Below are 19,280 nucleotides of genomic sequence, written 5' to 3'. Positions count from 1 at the left end.
AATGCACTAACATTCTGATGACTATCCTCATTTGGCGCAACTACAATTTGAAGACAATTATTATTTCCTCACATCTCTAGAAAATCCCTCAAGAAGTGATTGGTTTTATGACAAGTGAAGCATTTTGATCTTGAGTTTTCAAATATCTTTGATTTTGACATCTCTCTACGACCATTTCTTCTTCTTGAGACACGCAAGCCTTCCTCGTCACTATTTCCAATCTTCAAACCTTTAACCTTTGAAAATTACATGGATATCACAACCATCTAGACTTCATCCAAAATAATAATATATTCCTTACCATAAAATGGCAACCTTGAAGTGGTCAAAGAATCTGAGTAATGAGTTTAAGAAGAGTACAACTTAGTTCTCATCATTAATCTTCACTTAAATATCTCCAGATCATCAATGATCTTCTTAAATTCTATCAATTGATCCACTGTGGATATATTCTATACCATTTAGAATGAGAAAAATTATTGTTTCAGATACAATCTATGAGCCAAGATATGATCATATACAATAATTCAAAATTTACCCACATCAAAATCGTAGTTTTCTCCCTAACGACTTTTCTTAGAACTTTATCACGAGACATAAAATAATGACATCCCTGGTTTTATCCACCATCTTTATTTTCTCAGCTTGTGTTAGGTGTGCAACCATCGATGCATTACCTCTCAATGCTTCATTACACTTCTTATGGGTTAATATTGTTTGTATCTTCACTTTCCACAATCCAAAATCATTGTCATCAAAAAAATTCTCGATTCGCCTTTAGAAACCATGGTTCTCACTTGTAAATAATTTTTTTGTTCCATGATGGAAACCATTTGTTGTAAAAACTCTAACAAATATAGTGAATTTGTTGATAACTTCAAGAAATTTTATAAGTGGGACAAAGTACAACGACAACCAAAATAAATTATCATAAGCAACCCAATAACCTGATAACTTGCCAAAAGTGAAGGTAAATCCACAATAAGCAAGAAGAAAATAAAAGACAAGAACACAAAGAAACTTGTTTACCCGATTTGATCAAACTGATTTACTCTGAGGAAGAGAACTATTCTCTGCTTCACTATACTTCCAAAAATCATTACAAAAAATCAAAAAGAGTTACAAAAAATAATCAACAAATTCTTAAGAACTTACCATATTTTCTATCAAAGTGTTTATTAATCTCTCAAATTCTTTATATATGAATCATGTCCAATGCCTTTAGAAGTTTTTCTCAATCCTTTTAAATAACTATAAAGAATTCTTAAATTTCAAAAACATAATCATAAAAATTTCTCTAAATATCTTATGCGGCTCTAGCATCTTCCGCGGACATGCTTACTATTTTTTCAATTTTCTAATTAACATTTTTAAAACATATTTTATTTTTCTTCTTCACTTAAAGTTTTAAGTCATATGTATCATTATCAGTTTTTTTTACTTCTTCTAATTTGTTTTTAATTTCCATTTTTTATTAATTTTCTAATTTCCTTTTTATTAACATATCTTTTTATTAACAATTTTTTTTTTTTACTTTTTTATTTTACTCTTTGGACATAACACAACACCGACATGACATTATTACCCAAAATTTCCTTTAAAGATTACGTGGCATAGTGAAGTGTGTCCGGCAGAAGTTGATGTAACATGCAAAAGATGTACCACACACAAAACACAAATATGACCATACATGTCATATGTACCCTCTTCACAACTGATCAACACGTGGAACTTTTCATATGCTTTTTTGTCATCATAATAATTCACACAAACAACAACATTGAATTTCAACACATGATATGATACATTCAAACATCACTCTTTCTTTCTTCTTTCTTCTTTCTTCTTTCTTCTAACTTCTAAACACCTTCTCAATTTTTCTTTCTTTTTCTTCTCCATAATAACATTGTGAGCCACTTTTAATGGACCTTACTCTTAAGCTTTCTCCTTGCGGTGAAAATGTGGAAGAAAGGAAGTTGATAAGGTCTTCTTCATTGGTGGGTGGAGAGATAAGAAGTGTTAGTGTTTCGAATTGGTGTCCATTTGGGTCATCTATAGAGAGATCTTCATCTCTTCCAATTGATGGTGGGGAGAGAATGGTTCTAGAGAGGCAGAGAAAGGTGGCAGCTTCAGAGCTTCATGGTAAGTTTTCAATGTTTGATATGATTTTCAAAATGCCAATTTCTAAAATTGTTTTTAATCTTAAGATTTGTATTTTGACAATTACTTGTGTTTTACTTAGCTATTCTCGTATGCAACACTGACACCTAGACTGACACATACATGTGATTAGGATAACTTATGTTCAATGTTTACTGTCGTGTCTGGTATGTGCGCGCCGGTGTCGTGTCTGGTATCTGTGTTAGTGCTTCATTGTTCATATGTCATATAATCCTTTGATTTGTGACACTTTGGGTCATGATTTTAAATTGTGGTCGGAGTGAGATTGTGATCATTGCGGTTAGGTGCATTGTGGTCATTGTGGCTGTTGCAATATGAATTTTGACCGTGACCGGAAGGTGTTTGAAATACATAGATGAGAACTTAAAGTTAAAAAAATTTGTTATATTAAAAGAAAATTGAATTTGATGTTCTAAAATTTTGATTTTTTGATGGAAAACTTAACAAACATGGGTAAAATTGTATTGTTTGATGTGGTTCATAATGTGGTCGCACTCAGGATTTAAAATCACTGCAATTGTAGTCTGATGCGGTTGCGGAGACTACCACATCATCAATATTACGGCCGCAATTGCTGAAGTTAGGGTTGCAAACTCCAATGCATTAGGTGATTACATAGTTTTTGGGACTACCTAACTGAATTACAACTGCAATTGTGACCGCATTGGCCGCATTTGTCTGTATTTTTCTGCAATATCAATGTTTGCGTCATAACCACTCTACTACCGCAATTTAAAACCATTCTAATATGACACTCTACAACCGCAATTTAAAACATTTCTAATCTTTCTTTGTTATGTAAATTCATTTTTGTTTCCTCGACATGTTTGGTACCATGTTGAAAAACCGACGAAAGTGCTTCAAATATGCACTTTATAAGCTCAAATAAGTGCTCATACAACATTTCATATGTAGGTCCAAGAAATTCATCTGAAGGAGTAGTTGCTTCCAGTTTCCAGATATCAACCAAACACGAAAACAAATCAACGATTTTCCCGAAAGCGACAATCAAGGAAATTCCAGTTCCGCCTAAGTCTACCGATACTAAGATTAAGAATCAAACAAAAAAGCTTAATCTCCCTAACTACTGCAGTCTTAAGGGTGATGTGATGGAGAAACTGAGACAAATGCCGACCGTAACAACGACCGGAGACGGACCAAACGGTAAGAGAATAGAAGGCTTTCTTTACAAGTATAGATCCGGTGAAGTTTGTATCGTATGCGTCTGCCATGGTAGCTTCCTCACACCAAAAGAGTTTGTGATTCATGCTGGTGGAAAAGAAGTGGCTAATCCAATGAAGCATATCACTGTTTATCCTGTCTCATTTTAGAGATCAATGGTAACAATGTCGATTATTTCGGCTTTCTTAGAATGTAGAGGTACGTGAAAACGATGAAATTATCTTTGATTAGTTTAGCTTTAATGATGATCATATTCATTGTTCAAGTGGTTTGTGTAGAAGAAAATCTTCATCAGAAAAATCTGTTTGTTAAAAGCTTTTCCTTATTAGTATTTCTTTGCAATATCATTGACCCATAAAATACTAAACTACGAGACTCAAATCACCTAAACTTTTAATCAACAAAAAAAAACTATGTTATACTATCGTCAAAGCGACGTAGGAACAGAGCCGTCTTAAGATTTTGGAGGTCCTGTGTAGGTTAACTACGGTTCAACCATGATTTAACCGTGACAAATCTATCATAAGGTTCTATTTAGCCTCAATTTAACTGTGGAAAATTTGAGGTCTTGTGCTGTAAGCCTGTAACACTTTGCACACCCTCGAAGACGGTGCTGTATAGGAAGATTATTTTCATCGAAGCCAAGAGACTCTAATGTGATCTAGTGACAACATGTGAAGCAAGATAGCCATCTGTTCTGGCAAGCATTTGATGCTGGTTTGGTGTTTTGAGCTGCTGGTTTGGTGTTTTGAGCTGCAGATGGTGGTGCTGTTGCTTTCACATTCTGTAGTTGCCCTGACTGCTTCAGCTGCTTTTTCGTGTCTTCGCCGTGTTTTGACGAAAGACGTTTTTCTCCATCTGCAAATCTTCACATTACCAAAAAACAGTTAAACCTTTTTTCTCAAGAAAATTAAGTCAAATAAAGGCTTAAACCTCATCATCCCAGTGTTTTTGGTATATGTAGTACCAACTCCTCTGGAAAAAGGTGTGTCTGTGTTAGTATCAGTGTCTGAAACCAATACCGACACTTGTAATTACGTTCGATTTATTCCGTTTTTCAAACTATTACTGGTGTTAACGTGTTAGTGTATGTGTCGTGTTTCTGGTATCACTACTTCATAGCATAAAAGTAGTTAGTAACTTGAACTTACGATTTAAATGCGAAAGATTGGGTGCTTCCATTTGAATGCCGAGAACGGTTATTATTAGAACAAGAAACTGTATCCGAATGCATAGCCGCATTAGAAAATGTCGTAGAACCTTTACTTTTACTATGTTCCGGTGTTTTACTAGTTTCCATTATAACCTCCAGCATTGTCTCAGCCGCTTTTGCCTCGGTTACTTTCAAACTATTTTCATGTTGTTCGGCGAAATTCGGGCTAATATCACTGAATTTAGTGGCTTGTGTTTGAGGTGAAAGCGGAGGATGATTACTTTGAACACCACCAGACATGTTCATGTGATCGACCTGTTTATCCAATTCATCGGATTTACTCAACCAAGCCATGTCGTTCGAGAAACTCTTTCCCATTTGAATGCTAAACAATGATTCATTAGAGGCACTGCTCCATTGAGCATTTAGTTTGTCTTTACCGAAAGCATGTAATGGAATTCTCGGTGTTGAAGATGGAGTTGCAGAACCATTCTCTTGTCTTTCCATTATCTGCATCGGAGGGTTTTGTATCGTCTCGGGAACAAAAGAAACCGGTGAAGAATTATTTTGTTCATGCTTTGGCATTGATCTTACTGAGAATTCATCATCACTAGATTCTGAAGCTAACATGTTTTCCTTTCGCGATTTTGGATGTACATGAGTATCATTCTCGGTGTTACTCGAAGCACTGGGAGAATCGTGTTTGTGTTGCTGAGTTGAAGATTCAAAACCTGTAGAATGAAAATCATGTTTGTGTTGCTGAGTTGATGATTCGAAACCTGTAGAATGCGAATCATGCATGTTTTGCGGAGTTGAAGATTCATAACCTGTGGAAAATGATGATACTGATGAGTCTAACTTATTAGCAACATTTAGTGGTGGAAAACAGGCATGTCCTTCCTGCAAAAATCTAAAAAAAAACAGACGTGACAGGTATAATTGAGAGCACGAGTCTAAAATATTTTCCTATCCCACGGAAAATGAGTGCGGGACGGATATATTAGAGTCTACGGGATAAACCTTAGTTTGGTTCGTGAAAAAAAACGGGTTACGCCCGTTTTGCCACCTCTAGCAACATTATTTGTTGCAAAATGAAAAATTGCTTTTTGAGTTTCGACGACCAATTTTAAAAAACTTTTCAAATATGTGGTTAATGAATATAACATGTGTTAAAATTCGTTAACCGTGAATTTTGACTTGATTAACGACAACTTTTCAGATATTCAATTTTACGCATAGTTGAACACCTGAAAATTAAGATTGGAAGCACATATTTATAGTTAATAAAGTTACTTCAATGGTTAATGAGTTTCGATATCCGAATCTACTAATCGTAACTAACGACATATTTATACCGCGTAATCTGATTGAAAATGTATTTGTGGAGATATTATTACCTTTATGGTTCTTGTGAGATGCATTTTCTAGTTGTTGATTTTGTGTTGATTCAAGTGGGAACAAAGGGTCAAATGGTTGACTTGAGGAAGAAGCATGTGTTGTTACTTCATGATTAGGAAACTTCCAATGATCTTGATGATGCCAATCATTACCATGATCATGATGTTCAACAATCTTGTGAGAGTCATGGAAGGGATTTCCTAGTGATGATTCATATGTAGGTAGTTGAGGAAAATTGGCCTCAAAAGGTGCATGATCATGCAACTTTTGAGATTCATTTGTACCATGATCACTAAGTAGTAAAAAAGGGTTTTGTGGTGATGAAAATGAAGGGTCAGAGCTATTTGGATAAGGAGAATGAAATTCACCAAAAGGGTTAGCAAGATTTGTTTGGTCATTGGTGTGAAGAAAAGATGCATTTTCATTATGAGGTGTTGTAGTGGTTGAATTTGGCATAAAGTGAATGTGATCATCATGTGAAAGTTGTGGTTTCTTTTGTGAGTTAAGTGCTTCACTTGAACTTGAACTTGAAGGAAATGTTCTAGGATGAATATCAGATCCACTTCCACTTTTAGATTCCATCAGCCAATAATGTCAAGTGATTTTTAGGGTCTTGATGTTCTGTAAAAACAAGAATCTCAATCAAATACTAAGCCATATATTTAAGAAAAAACAAGGATTTGTTTCAACTTACATGAACTTTTTGAACAAGTACACAACTACTTAGTTAAGATAACTTAAATATAAAGTAACATAAACAACAACAACTATATACAATTTGTCTACAGTCGTCTCTATCACGCTCAAGATTATTAAGTTTGGTGTATAAATATGAATGGTGGAAGATCTAATAGTAAAAACTTAATAGAAATTTCTATCATGCTTGATACTATTCGAATTCGATTTGGTGCATAAATATAAATGTTTGAAAATCTTATAGCGAAAAGCTAATAGCAGATTCTCTCACGTTGGTGCATCAATATAAATGGTAAGAGATTTGATAACGAAAATCTAATAGCAATCTATCACATTCAACACTATTAAGCTTGTGCATCAATATAATTATGAAGCATAGACATCTTTAAGAGTAGGCATAACACAGTGTTTGACACGTGTCGATGTTCGACACTTGTATGACACTCGTACAACACGTGTTGAAAAAGTCAGACAAATATCAGAAAAAAGTTGGACAAACATTCTCAAATAAATGATTTATTTTCTTTTTTTGACATTTTTTAAATCAATGTCTGACGTTCGTATAACATTCATACAATTAAACATATGTATTAAAACAATGTTATCAATAAAAATTAAAGAGAATAATTTTGGTTAAGATATTTTTAAGTCGTTATCTACAAGTTCATAGATTGAGTCAATTAGGTCTAAATTTTGAGTAAAAAACAATTGATTCATACCATCTAAATTTTTCATTTTGTTTGCAATGTGCATAATTTTGTTTCCAACAACATGAGATACTATCATCATTAAAGGATTTGGTCTCTATCTTAACAAAACGTTACTCATACAACAATGCAGTATGGTTATTTCTAGCAATTTCAACAAATGATTTGGTCTATAAAAAAACTATAATAACAAACTAATTCCCTTATCCCCTTCATTAAATAACTAATTACATTATCATGATGTACATAAATAAATAAAAGTTGGAAAATATCTACAAAACATAAACATGTAATATGTAACATGAAGGATTGTAGAAATTATGGAAAAAGAAATAACACAAGAATGCATTGATGCAAAGTTACCTTAATCTCAGTTCCATTACCTCAATCTCATGTAGTGGGAAAAAAAACAGGAATCAGAAAAATTGAACAAAAGTAAGATTTGAGAGGAAAAGAGGTTGCAACAGAAAAAGGTTAAATAAAGGAGAGGGCTTTCCACAAGTTTAGGTGTTTTCCTTTACTAACATAATTCCATAGCCTCAATTTAATCTTTCATTTTTTCCCTCATTTTTAATATTTCATAAAGAAAAAATCTTATTTTTTTATAACTATAAAAAATTATTTATGTAATTTATTTATGAATTTAAATGATTTTTTACACTATGGTTAATCACAATTATTAGATCATTTGATTTTTTACCATAACTATCAATAAAATCATATTCATGGTTATTGTTCTGGGTCGGCCATATCCTCGTCAATCCAACCATATTTTCAGATATCCGACCCTTATAAGGAAAGAACTTTCTAGATTAATCTAATTCAGACATGTTTCTTTTCTAGTCCGGCCACCTCCAGGCGTAACATCCCGGATCCAATTCAAGTACATACTAAAGCTTCTAGAACATTCTCCTCACCACTAGACCTTTAGTGATCTGGAAGCAGTGGATTCCTCCCTCCAATGCATCCAACAGTCTTTCACATTCTCGTTTGAAAGTTAGCAAGTTAGTTATCTCTTCCCCTATATGTGGATGACGTCATTTCAGGTAAAAAGTTTCAAACACAATTTGAATAATCTTTCATCATACACATATTGACTTGAGCGTCGGATTGTTAACCTTGCAGGTACACCCCCCGCTTCGTCGCAACGGAAACTCTCTTATACCATAGCTTTTGTGACTACACATATTTCTGGTTCTAATACGGAACAATGGCGTCATCTATAGGAATCGACTTCTGATTTCCTCGTTTTCATAAAAAACGAGTGAGCATAAATGACAACCTTATGAAAACACTCAAGAAGACAGATTCAGATCCAGTTCCTCATGTCTCACATGTCGATTGATTTGCGCTGAGTACCGGTTCAGAGTTTCAACGAAATAATCGATCAGAGTTAGGGTTCTTGCGCTGAGTACCGGTTCAGAGTGTCACCCTGGTGACGGGCTACCCGTCGTGCTGTCAAAATGACGTTTTTGTCCCTATTGCTTAGTTCGAGTTGTCAGTTCGGAATTTCGATGTCATTTTATACTTTAGTGGGTAATTATATATTATTTGGTTGTATTTGTGTTGATTAATTAATTATTATGAATTTAATTAATTATGGTAGAATTTCGTTGTTGAATGATAATTGTTTTACTTACATGTTGATGTTTCTATGGTGTTGGAGTTGTATGGAATACATATGATGATGTTTTATATTATTGTGAAATGGGTTAAATACACTTTTCCCCCCTGTAATGTTAGCGAGTTTAGGATTACCCCCTGTAAAAATATTTTTTGTAAACCCCCCCTTATGTTATGTAGATTCCTTCATAGAACCCCCTAATATCCAGGTGGCATGGAATCTAATAAGAGGTCCTACACCTGGCATATTTTTAATTTTGTTAAAGTGATTATGTGTCATTTTACACTTTTTAATTTCAAATACCCCCTTAGAAAATTAGGGTTCTGAACATAGCAGGGAAGACGAAGACGAAATTTCCAGGGGAAGACGAAGACGAAGAAGAAGAATGCAGGGAACGAAGCAAACGAGAAAGACGAGAAGATTTTGATGGTAATTTGTGGGGTTAGGATGCTGCGATGGGGCTGGTGTTGAGTGCTGCAACTGGTAGAGGATGGACAACGGGTTCGGGGATGGAAGGGCCGCCTGTTCCTGCTGTTGGGAAGGATGATCAATTTGGGACGGGGAATATTTCAACTTTTCCGTGGTCGCTCTTTACAAAATCTCCGAGGAGGAGGATGCTTATCGCTTTTACTTGTACCATCTGTGGCCAGCGAACTACGCGGGCTATTAATCCTCATGCGTATAATGATGGAACTGTTTTTGTTCAGGTAACACTTTGTTTTTGTTCAACTAAGGTTTTTTCTGAAATAGCTTATTTTAATAAGCTTTTTCTCAGAATGGCCTATTGAAATAGCTTTTGCGAAGCTTACCATCCATCTGTTGTTCAATTTATTTTTACCTCAAATTCCATTTTTAAAATGAAAACAAATATCTGCAATGCAAATAGCTTGTCAATGTCAACGCATATATCAAATTGGAAATAGATCGCTGAGTTTAAGCATTTATGTCATAAGCTCTTCTCGGTTTTTATTTTTGATTTGTCTACAAACAATGCCAAAATGTTATTCTGTCATGTGTGGTTCTGGAAGATGCAACTGTTTTTGGGATGTAGGATATTATACACCAAATCTTTTAGTTATGCTGTATCATATATGACCATAGTTTTCAGATGGTATAATTTGCATATTGATTGTGTAGCTGAACTGCTCATAGTTTGGTTAAATTACTTATGCGAACTGCCATGGATTGCACGAGAAGGCAATTCATCTGTAAACTGAATCTTTAGGGGAAATCCTGAAAGGTTATTAATGATTTGAAGATTATATTGGAATAACAAGCTAACCATTGGAGTCTGAAACTTAACCTCTGAAAGATGACAATCGTAAACTGTCATGAAGTTGCAAGACTTCGAGTTGGCCCTTGTTAATATAGTACTTATAAATTTGATAGTATTATGATTTTAATACTTTTAGATGATTTATTTTTATAATTAAAACATGTATATCATATTGTTTTCAACATATTGTTACATATTTGCACTCTATGTATGAATGGGCAAAGTCTACTTCAACCCTGCCGGTTGGTTTTATAATCTCAAAATCAGCCCTAGAAAAATGGATGTGGATATTCTGGAGGGCCAAATTTTAATGCAAGAAAGGGATGTAAAATTGTAGTTGTTGAAAAAAAGAAGTTAGAATGTCATGTTAAATTTCAAATGGGAACTGAAAGAAAAAAGCTAACCATACATTTGTTTTTCCATTGTTGGCAGTGTTGTGGATGCAATGCGTACCATAAGCTCGTGGATCACTTGAACTTGTTTCAGGAGACAAATTGCTATCTGAATTCAAGTTTTAATTATAAAGGTCCTGGATGGGATGATCTTAAGTTCAGGTTCATGGACGTTGATAGCGACAGCGATGATGATATATTCCCAGTTACATGAGTGAATTACCAGCTTATGGAGTATATATTTTCTGCCTCTGATCTTAAGAAATTTTAGATCAGTTGTAATGTATATTGTTTATGTTTTCATGCTTAATAGTAACATTTGTTAGAGGATTGCTTTGTATAGTATATGTGTATGTATAGCTTCGCAACCGAATTGTACGATCATGAATTTAATCATGTACAATACTTTGCATAACTACTTCTTTTGTTGTATGTATAGCTTCACACACTTAACACAATCATCCATACATATAACATACTAAATATTACAGTTCTTCACAGAAAGGATGATTAAACAACATAAGTCTAAGGCTGTAAGATAATGTGGTTCATAAATACATTACCACATTCCCTCTTCATAATTGCAGAAAATTCTGTGACTTAGCAGTGGTTCACCTGATTACTATTTTCAAAACCAACTTCACTGAGTCATGAGTCATGTTTCTTTTTCTGTAATTCACCTTTGTGTGTTCTTGGTGTCTCCGTGTGTCAAAGCATATAGATGTCTTGAGTAGAAGTAGAACCTACACCTAAAGTATGTTTCATTCTATTATTTTGCAACTTATCTCTCACAGGTTATGTACAACACTTTTTGGAGAGGCAAAATGATGAATGAAATATAATGTTTGTTGCTTCTGCGCATAAATAATAGGCTGATTTATCTCCCACCTCAGACCAAGGTGTCTGTGCAACGGTTACTACTAACTTTGTCGCCAACAATAGGAGGCGCAGCACGAATCATAAGACTAAGGAAAAATGCTGTCATCTGCAATACAATGTAATATGTCAACTTCATGGCAGAAGAAAATTAGAAGAACAATGGAAGAACTAATTGATAAGTGATGAATGATAGTTGACAAGTGATGAAGGGTAATCTTACCAGTATTAGCCCAAGGCACATTAGGCTGAATCCTGGAAAATTAAACGGTGCGTCTTCTGACAGGAACAAGGCTGCATACAGTAGAAGCTTATCAGTTTTTGATTTTTCTCTTAATTCAGTAGTATTATATGTGTCTGTGGACTTTACTCCTGATTACTGTCTTACCTGTCAGTGGACTGAAAATTAATGGAGAAATGATGTTGGCGACGGAAGTGATTCCTGAGAGACATCCTTGAACCATTCCCTAAATCAAAGATTGAACTTCTAAGCATATAGGGATGAAGTTGAGCAGAGTTTTCAAATTTGTTCATAGCATTTACAATTATAAGAGGGAATCAAATGTCTTTTCTTCCGTCATTCAGATACCTGTTCATTCGGTCCAACTTGTTTCGATGCAATGCTGGTTATCTGTTCCACAAAGTATTGAAACAAAAACAGATATGAATATATATGATAGAGAGTAATAACAGATATAAATCAGAAACTTATAGTTGGTCGCACGAGAACGCCTAAAACAGAGAAACCTGCTAGAGCATATGGAACCTGCACGGTTTTCAATTTCAACACTCTTGAAGGATTGTTTTGCAAAATAAAATAAAAAACTTTAGTAAATAACAATGTTCTAAATATTAATTACCCATGACGACCACACTATACTGTATACGAATATCTGCATAACATAACAAACTATTAGCAGCATGTTTCAAACAAGAAATCAAGGGAACTGTCAAGTATCAGGTTTGAACTTACATTTATGCAGGAAACAAAGAGCCCTGTTGTGAGCAACTTCTCCTCTCCTACAGCAGGTACTAATATCGGCATGAGAAATAGCTGGAAAAGAATCGCGAGTACACAACAAACGATATGTTAGTTAGTATACGGAAACAGAAAATATAGTGAATTCAACTAGGATTATGACATACTTGTGTCAGAGTAGCTCCGATCCCAGAGATCATCATCAAATCGGCAAACTGATTCTTGTTGAATTGAAATCGCGCCTTCAAATAATACTGCATGTTTAGAGAATTTTGGTTTATGATTATTCAATATCTATAGACAGTTGCTTGTTTGAAATTTGCAATATCTCATGAATTGATTGTATTCGGGAAGAAAGTAGTAATACTTTACCAGCAATACTGCCATCAAACCGCCGTCTGCCATCATAACCCAGATGAAGGGGACACGGACGAAGATGAAGAGAGGGATGGATTTGGGGTAGGGATGGATTTCACGAAGAGAGAGAGGGATGGATTTGGGATAGGGATGGATTTCACGAAGAGAGAGAGGGATGGATTTGGAACCCTAATTTCTAGTTTATGCCATGCTGGAGACCTAATGAAGATTCACATGTGAAAATAAAAAAATTAAAAAGCCACGTCTGAAATAAAAAACTAAGATTCCATGCCACCTGGATATTAGGGGGTTCTATGAAGGAATCTACATAACATAAGGGGGGTATTGAAAAAATAACTTTACCAGGGGGGTAACCCTAAACTCGCTAACATTACAGGGGGGTAAAGTGTATTTAACCCTTGTGAAATACATGATTATACGATGATTAATTATATATTGTAAGTGTGAATTGTTGTTATTATTGGTGGATAGTAATTCATAATGGAGAATCATTATCATATGTAAATGCATGTTATTTATGGTTAAAAAGGGGTGCGTAAGCATTATTATTGTTGTTGTATTGATTTGTATGGACATGTATCATTGTGTTGTGTCGTTGAAAGAGGCATGTTTGCTAGTTCATAAGGGGGACTAGTGGCTTGTCCCAAGCTCAGAATGGGGCTTGGAGCTTATGGGTTTAGAATGGGGGACCCAGTTCCTGAGAGAACCAAATGTTGAGTTGGTACCACATGCATATTGTCACGTTGTGCCGTGAGTCACATTACATATATTTGCATATTGTTGTGAACGGGTGTGAAATCATGGTGGTGTTAGTTGGGTATTGAATGTATAATATGTTATTTGTTTCTTTATCGTTGCATTCTTTATGTCGTTTATATAGAATTTTATTTCTCACCCTTTTCGCTTTATGTTGACCACCATGAACACGTTATAGATAATCAGGAGTAAAGTTATTGTTGTGTGTGAAAGGTGGTTTGTTGGAGCTATTCTTCATTTATTATTATTTTATCACAATTTAGTGGTTTTAGTGCTCTGATCTTGTAATATCGGGAATATGGCATTTTGTTATGTTTTAAGTTAATGTTGAACTATGTTGTTTGAAGTTGAATACTTTATTTACGAAGTTTAGAAGAAGTTGTTGTGTTATGATTTTCCGCTGCATGTTGCTAAAAAATTTAAAGTTGTTGATGGGTTGTCGAGGTGATACCTTAAATTGTCGAGTAATTCTTTTTATATAAGTTTCGGGGTTTAGTGTGTTACATTAGTGGTATCCAAGCAAGTCGGTCCATCCAACCATGCTTTTGTAATGTGGTATGTTCCCTACTATACGATGAGTGTATGAATTTTGTCAATGAAATGTTTCTTCTAACGGTTGTTTATTGGTGTGCAGAAATATGAAAGGAGGAAGAAATGATTGAGCAATTGTTAATACTTTAGAAGCAATGGATCAAGCGTTATAGGATAGGTAAAATTTGGGTTGGTGATGAGTTCCATGGATTATGAAAGATTTAGAGAAACAATCCACCGACCTTCAAGGTTATATATGATCCAAAGGGTGCACAAACATAGCTCAAAGAGATTGAGAAGATTTTTCAAGTGATGACTTGCACTGAAGTTCAGAAGGTGCAGTTCAGTAATCATATGTATTCAGAAAAGGTCGAAGACTGGTAGAATAATTTGTTAGATTAATATATATATTTATCCTATATTCCTGATAACAAAAGAACAACAAGATCAATAAAACAAAATGCGGAAATAGAATTAGAGGTTTTACCTCCAGCCATTGTTGCAGTGTTGTGAGTGCACTGCCTTTGATTCTTCCAAGCTCTTGCTCTCTCAATATAGACGGTGTATTTCTTTTGTGGTGAGAGAAAGCTTTGGGGACCAAAGACTGTTTATAGTTGTCATACGGTGAACTGGACTTTATTGGATTTGTAATCGCAATGTCGCGGTTAGCAAGAGTCGCCACCGACTTTTCTTTTATCCCATAAGGAAAGGCGGAAAAGAACAGGAAAGACCTTAATTTAGATTCTTAGGTTCGGGAGGTACTTTATACAAAGGGAAGGTGTTAGGCACCCTTCGTATCCATGGTTATCCATGGGCTCTTAATTGCTCAATCATTTATGTTTTCTTTGTTTGAAAAAAGTGGTTGGGAAATGTATGAAAAATGTTTTGAAAATGAGAATTTAACTTTGTAATGATTCTTGCATGAATGTATACAAAGTGGTTATCTCGTTTAATTTAGAAAATAGTTTAGAAAAATATAACTCGGCAATGATCCTAGTACGGATGTATGCTAAGTGGTGATTTTCTAAAAAAGGATGTTTGAAAGGTGTAAGGTGGGAAAAGTATTTTTTATTATGAATGAGCAATTAAGGTTGTACCTGTCCGAGGTCTTTCCGGGCATTTCCTATCCTTATGAGGGTAAAACTGTCCTTACTATTGAGAAGTAAGTAGTTTTATCCTTGGGATGTAGAAGGGTCATCGTAGGGTCATTGATAGGTCATTGAAGGCAACCGTTGTAAGGATACCTTAGCATTCGAAGGGACGATCATCATTTAACCGTAGGCTACACCGAAGGGTCATCGAGGGACAAAATCGTATTTTCGAAGGCAACATCCGAGGGACTGTGATTTATTTTATGATGATTTAATCGAAGGGCCATTGCTAAGTGTATCCCCACATTCGCGGGACATGACCGTTATACCGTAATACCGTAAGGCAGCAAAGAGAGGTCCAAGATCACTTATTTAAAGGTCATATTTTAAAGTCAATTAAATAATTAAGTCCATACTAAAATCAATGCATTACAATTAATACATTAAAATTAATACATTAAAATTAAGGCATTAAAATGAACACATTAAAATTAATTAGACCACTTAGGGTGAGTCTCCACAAGGGTATCCCACAAATAAGTGGGAGACCTAAACAGCAATCTTTTCTTGGGACATATGAACCTTTGCAAAATTCAGCAAACGGGTTAGAATACCAAATCAGGGTGCAATCGAGAGTTGCACCAAAGTAATAGGTAAACAAAGCATGGTTATGATAAAACAGCGGCGTCCATTACAACAATTCAGAGTATCCAGGCAGACTTAAGTTACATGCAAAACCTCAAATATATTTATGAATCTCAATTATGATATCACATGTGAATTAGGAACATAAAGTGATAATAGTAACGCAAACCTGTTTGCAATTGAGTCGCAACCTTGAATTGGCCGATCGGATAGAATTGAGCGGAGGTGACCTTGCTGCCGCCGTAAGATTAGATTCGGTAAAAAGGCACACAATAGTTTCCGTTGTAGAAACTATTGTGCAAAAAGAATCAACTAAATACCAAAAGGGAATCAGGAATTGCAAAAGAAATAGTGTAGCACTTGTAAAACACAATGCCTAAGCTGCTGGAAAAGAAGAACAAATGCAAAGGCGAAAACGGCAAAGGAAAAAGAATCTCGGCCAAAGCTCCCCTTTTTAGGTTTTCAAGGTGGCTATTTATATTAGTGTCATTAGGTCATGCATGCTGCCCAAAAAGTCTTCAACGTGCGCATGGATATAGTGGATGCAGGGCCCAACATTCCTCAACGGATCTTCAAGTCTCCGAAGCGTTGCCTGCGCCCACAAAGTAGGGGAATGGTGTGACGTTCGTCACACCATGTGTGACGCCCGTCACAGGGGTGTGCGAGGCGTGACGCTCGTCACAGCCTCTGTGACGCTCGTCACAGATGCCACACCCGTGTTCTTGTACTTTGGGTTGGGCTTTGCTGTTTGGTTGGTTTTCTTTCCTTTTTGCACCCCTTTTCCTCCGCTTCCAAATAAACCACTTTCATATTATCACTAGGTGAGCGTGTAGCGAGTAGGCCATTTTGGGTCATTCGCGAGCTGGGCCTTTGTTCCTTTAAGTGTCATAAAAATGAGTCGGAGTGCCCTTAAATGTCTTGAAATATTAATGGGCAATTTTTGGGGTATGACAGCTGCCCCTGTTCAATATTCTTGAACCGAGAGAGTAGAATGGTATGTGCCGTTCGTGGTCTGGAGGTGAAAGATTATTGAACACTAGAATGCCCCGAAAATTTGCGCTTGTCAATTGGTCTTGATGGAGATGGGCTTAAAGATGCCATCCAGGAAGTTTGATGATGGGAGCTTCAGACTGTGTCGTACGTTAGACGATATCTGAAGACATGGGTGTCATACCGGGTCATACGCTAGATCGTATAGTGAATCATCCATCATGCTGTTGACTTTGCTGGGGAGTCAGAGTATGCTATATACTGCTGGGGATAAGGGATCAGAATGGGTCATACACTGGACCGTATCTGAATACCAGAGTGAGCTGTTCGTTAGGCAGGTGACTTTGATGAGGATGAAAGATCAGAATTGATCGTACGCCAGATCGGTTCTGAGTTGCAGAATGAACCGTTCGTTAGGCTGAAGCTGCTGAAAAGGGAGTAGCCGTATACTAGACTACCATTCAGAAATGTACCTGTCCGAAGGTAGCATCTGAGCAAGGGAGTAGTCGTATACCAGACTACCATTCAGGAATGTACCTGTCCGAAGGTAGCACCTGAGCAAGGGAGTAGCCGTATACCAGACTACCATTCAGGAATGTACCTGTCCGAAGGTAGCACCTGAGCAAGGGAGTAGCCGTATACCAGACTACCATTCAGGAATGTACCTGTCCGAAGGTAGCACCTGAGCAAGGGAGTAGCCGTATACCAGACTACCATTCAGGAATGTACCTGTCCGAAGGTAGCACCTGAGCAAGGGAGTAGCCGTATACCAGACTACCATTCAGGAATGTACCTGTCCGAAGGTAGCACCTGAGCAAGGGAGTAGCCGTATACCAGACTACCATTCAGGAATGTACATGTCCGAAGGTAGCACCTGAGCAAGGGAGTAGCCGTATACCAGACTACCATTCAGGAATGTACCTGTCCGAAGGTAGCACCTGAGCAAGGGAGTAGCCGTATACCAGACTACCATTCAGGAATGTACCTGTCCGAAGGTAGCACCTGAGCAAGGGAGTAGCCGTATACCAGACTACCATTCAGGAATGTACCTGTCCGAAGGTAGCACCTGAGCAAGGGAGTAGCCGTATACCAGACTACCATTCAGGAATGTACCTGTCCGAAGGTAGCACCTGAGCAAGGGAGTAGCCGTATACCAGACTACCATTCAGGAATGTACCTGTCCGAAGGTAGCACCTGAGCAAGGGAGTAGCCGTATACCAGACTACCATTCAGGAATGTACCTGTCCGAAGGTAGCACCTGAGCAAGGGAGTAGCCGTATACCAGACTACCATTCAGGAATGTACCTGTCCGAAGGTAGCACCTGAGCAGATGAAGGTCTAACTTGGTCGTACATTAAACCGTATCTGAGCGGTTGAAGGTCTAACTTGGTCGTACATTAGACTGTATCAGAGCAGAATGAGCCGTTCATTAGGCTGAATCTGATGGTAAAAAGGGGGTAGTCGTACACTAGACTACACTTCAGAAATGTACCGTACACTAGGTAGCATCTGAGAAGATGAAGGTTTAACTTGGTCGTACATTAAACCCATCTCTGAGCAGAATGAGCCGTCCATTAGGCTAAATCTGATGATAAAAGGGGGTAGTCGTACACTAGACTACACTTCGGAAATGTACCGTACACTAGGTAGCATCTGATAGTATTTGTATATGCTGAATTTGCAATAAATGTCTGGGATGGGCTTATAGATGCCATCGTTAGGAGGATGTTAGAATGAATGTTGTCATGGAGTGTATCTGAAAGATGTAGTTGAATCCTGAATGTAATTGATAAGGATGTCCGTCTGAATGGACCTTTGCTTTGACTATGTCAGGAGGATAATTGACCTGAAAAATAAAGTTAGCTTCATGCCATGTCATGATGCATGAGATGCAAATGTTGTATGCATGCGTATGCTGTGAAATGATGTAATGAGTGAATTATGCGTCTGGAATGAATGCGAACATTGTATGCATGTATATGTTATGAAATGATGTAATGTATATGATGCGGAATGAACATTGTATGTAGGTATGTGATGTGAAGTGATGTAATGAATGCACTATGCGTCTGAAACGTTCTTCCAGGGGACTCTACTGGGGAAAATAAATCCCCATCTACTGATTTGAGACATTTGTGTCGATGACCCTTTCTCGGCTGGGGATGCTTGATTTCTGTCTGATGGTGGAAATATTCAGCAGAGTCGGGCTGGGGATGGATGAGATGATCAATCTGTCTGGTGACGCCGACCTCTGTTGGGGAGTAACTGGCTGTGCCTGGGGATACTGCCATTTTCTGAAAAAACAGGCTTGCTGGGGAAGAGAATTGGTAGCGGATTCATTGGAAGCATGATTAGACCTTTTCCTTGATCCTGAAGTCGGGTAGTAATTGCTATTGCTATTCTATGCATGTATTTTTGGTAAACA

The 19,280-nt window shown here is 36.7% G+C and overlaps 3 protein-coding genes across 4 annotated transcripts; 2 read left to right on the top strand and 1 right to left on the bottom strand.

The window, feature by feature from the left end:
- The first annotated feature begins 1,779 nt into the window (after positions 1–1,779).
- On the top strand, positions 1,780–8,366 carry LOC127085504 (ninja-family protein AFP3). Of its 2 annotated transcripts, XM_051026023.1 has the most exons (3): positions 1,780–2,142; positions 3,097–3,561; positions 8,161–8,366. In XM_051026023.1, exons 1-2 carry the CDS (start codon positions 1,923–1,925, stop codon positions 3,510–3,512), a joined length of 636 nt encoding a protein of 211 aa, XP_050881980.1. In that variant the 5' UTR covers positions 1,780–1,922; the 3' UTR covers positions 3,513–3,561; positions 8,161–8,366. The 2 variants fall into 2 exon arrangements, with proteins under 2 accessions (XP_050881980.1, XP_050881979.1); XM_051026022.1 differs by lacking the exon at positions 8,161–8,366 and having other exon boundaries at positions 3,097–3,707.
- Positions 8,349–11,027, top strand: LOC127081376 (uncharacterized). Its single transcript, XM_051021637.1, has 3 exons — positions 8,349–8,363; positions 9,388–9,648; positions 10,650–11,027. Exons 1-3 carry the CDS (start codon positions 8,349–8,351, stop codon positions 10,821–10,823), a joined length of 450 nt encoding a protein of 149 aa, XP_050877594.1. The 3' UTR covers positions 10,824–11,027.
- Positions 11,028–11,498: 471 nt separating this feature from the next.
- Positions 11,499–12,869, bottom strand: LOC127081375 (uncharacterized). Its single transcript, XM_051021636.1, has 8 exons — positions 12,837–12,869; positions 12,632–12,718; positions 12,459–12,539; positions 12,346–12,378; positions 12,075–12,116; positions 11,874–11,952; positions 11,709–11,779; positions 11,499–11,594 (listed from the first exon to the last, which is right to left on the bottom strand). Exons 1-8 carry the CDS (start codon positions 12,867–12,869, stop codon positions 11,499–11,501), a joined length of 522 nt encoding a protein of 173 aa, XP_050877593.1.
- Between the last annotated feature and the right edge of the window lie 6,411 nt (positions 12,870–19,280).

The sequence above is a fragment of the Lathyrus oleraceus genome, chromosome 5 (genome assembly GCF_024323335.1).
Source record: "Lathyrus oleraceus cultivar Zhongwan6 chromosome 5, CAAS_Psat_ZW6_1.0, whole genome shotgun sequence".
Classification (NCBI taxonomy): Eukaryota; Viridiplantae; Streptophyta; class Magnoliopsida; order Fabales; family Fabaceae; genus Lathyrus; species Lathyrus oleraceus.
This window is presented reverse-complemented; position numbering and strand designations above follow the sequence as displayed.

What these genes read in the sequence shown, in the direction of transcription:
- LOC127085504 (XM_051026023.1), top strand. Translation starts at nt 1,923, where the DNA reads ATGGACCTTACTCTTAAGCTTTCTCCTTGCGGTGAAAATGTGGAAGAA. An exon ending in GGCAGCTTCAGAGCTTCATG is followed by an intron (nt 2,143 to 3,096) that starts GTAAGTTTTCAA and finishes TTTCATATGTAG; the next exon opens with GTCCAAGAAATTCATCTGAA.
- LOC127081376 (XM_051021637.1), top strand. An exon ending in ATGGAACTGTTTTTGTTCAG is followed by an intron (nt 9,649 to 10,649) that starts GTAACACTTTGT and finishes CATTGTTGGCAG; the next exon opens with TGTTGTGGATGCAATGCGTA.
- LOC127081375 (XM_051021636.1), bottom strand. Translation starts at nt 12,869, where the DNA reads ATGGCAGACGGCGGTTTGATGGCAGTATTGCTG. An exon ending in TCGGAGCTACTCTGACACAA is followed by an intron (nt 12,540 to 12,631) that starts GTATGTCATAAT and finishes ATTCTTTTCCAG; the next exon opens with CTATTTCTCATGCCGATATT. An exon ending in TCTTTGTTTCCTGCATAAAT is followed by an intron (nt 12,379 to 12,458) that starts GTAAGTTCAAAC and finishes TATGTTATGCAG; the next exon opens with ATATTCGTATACAGTATAGT.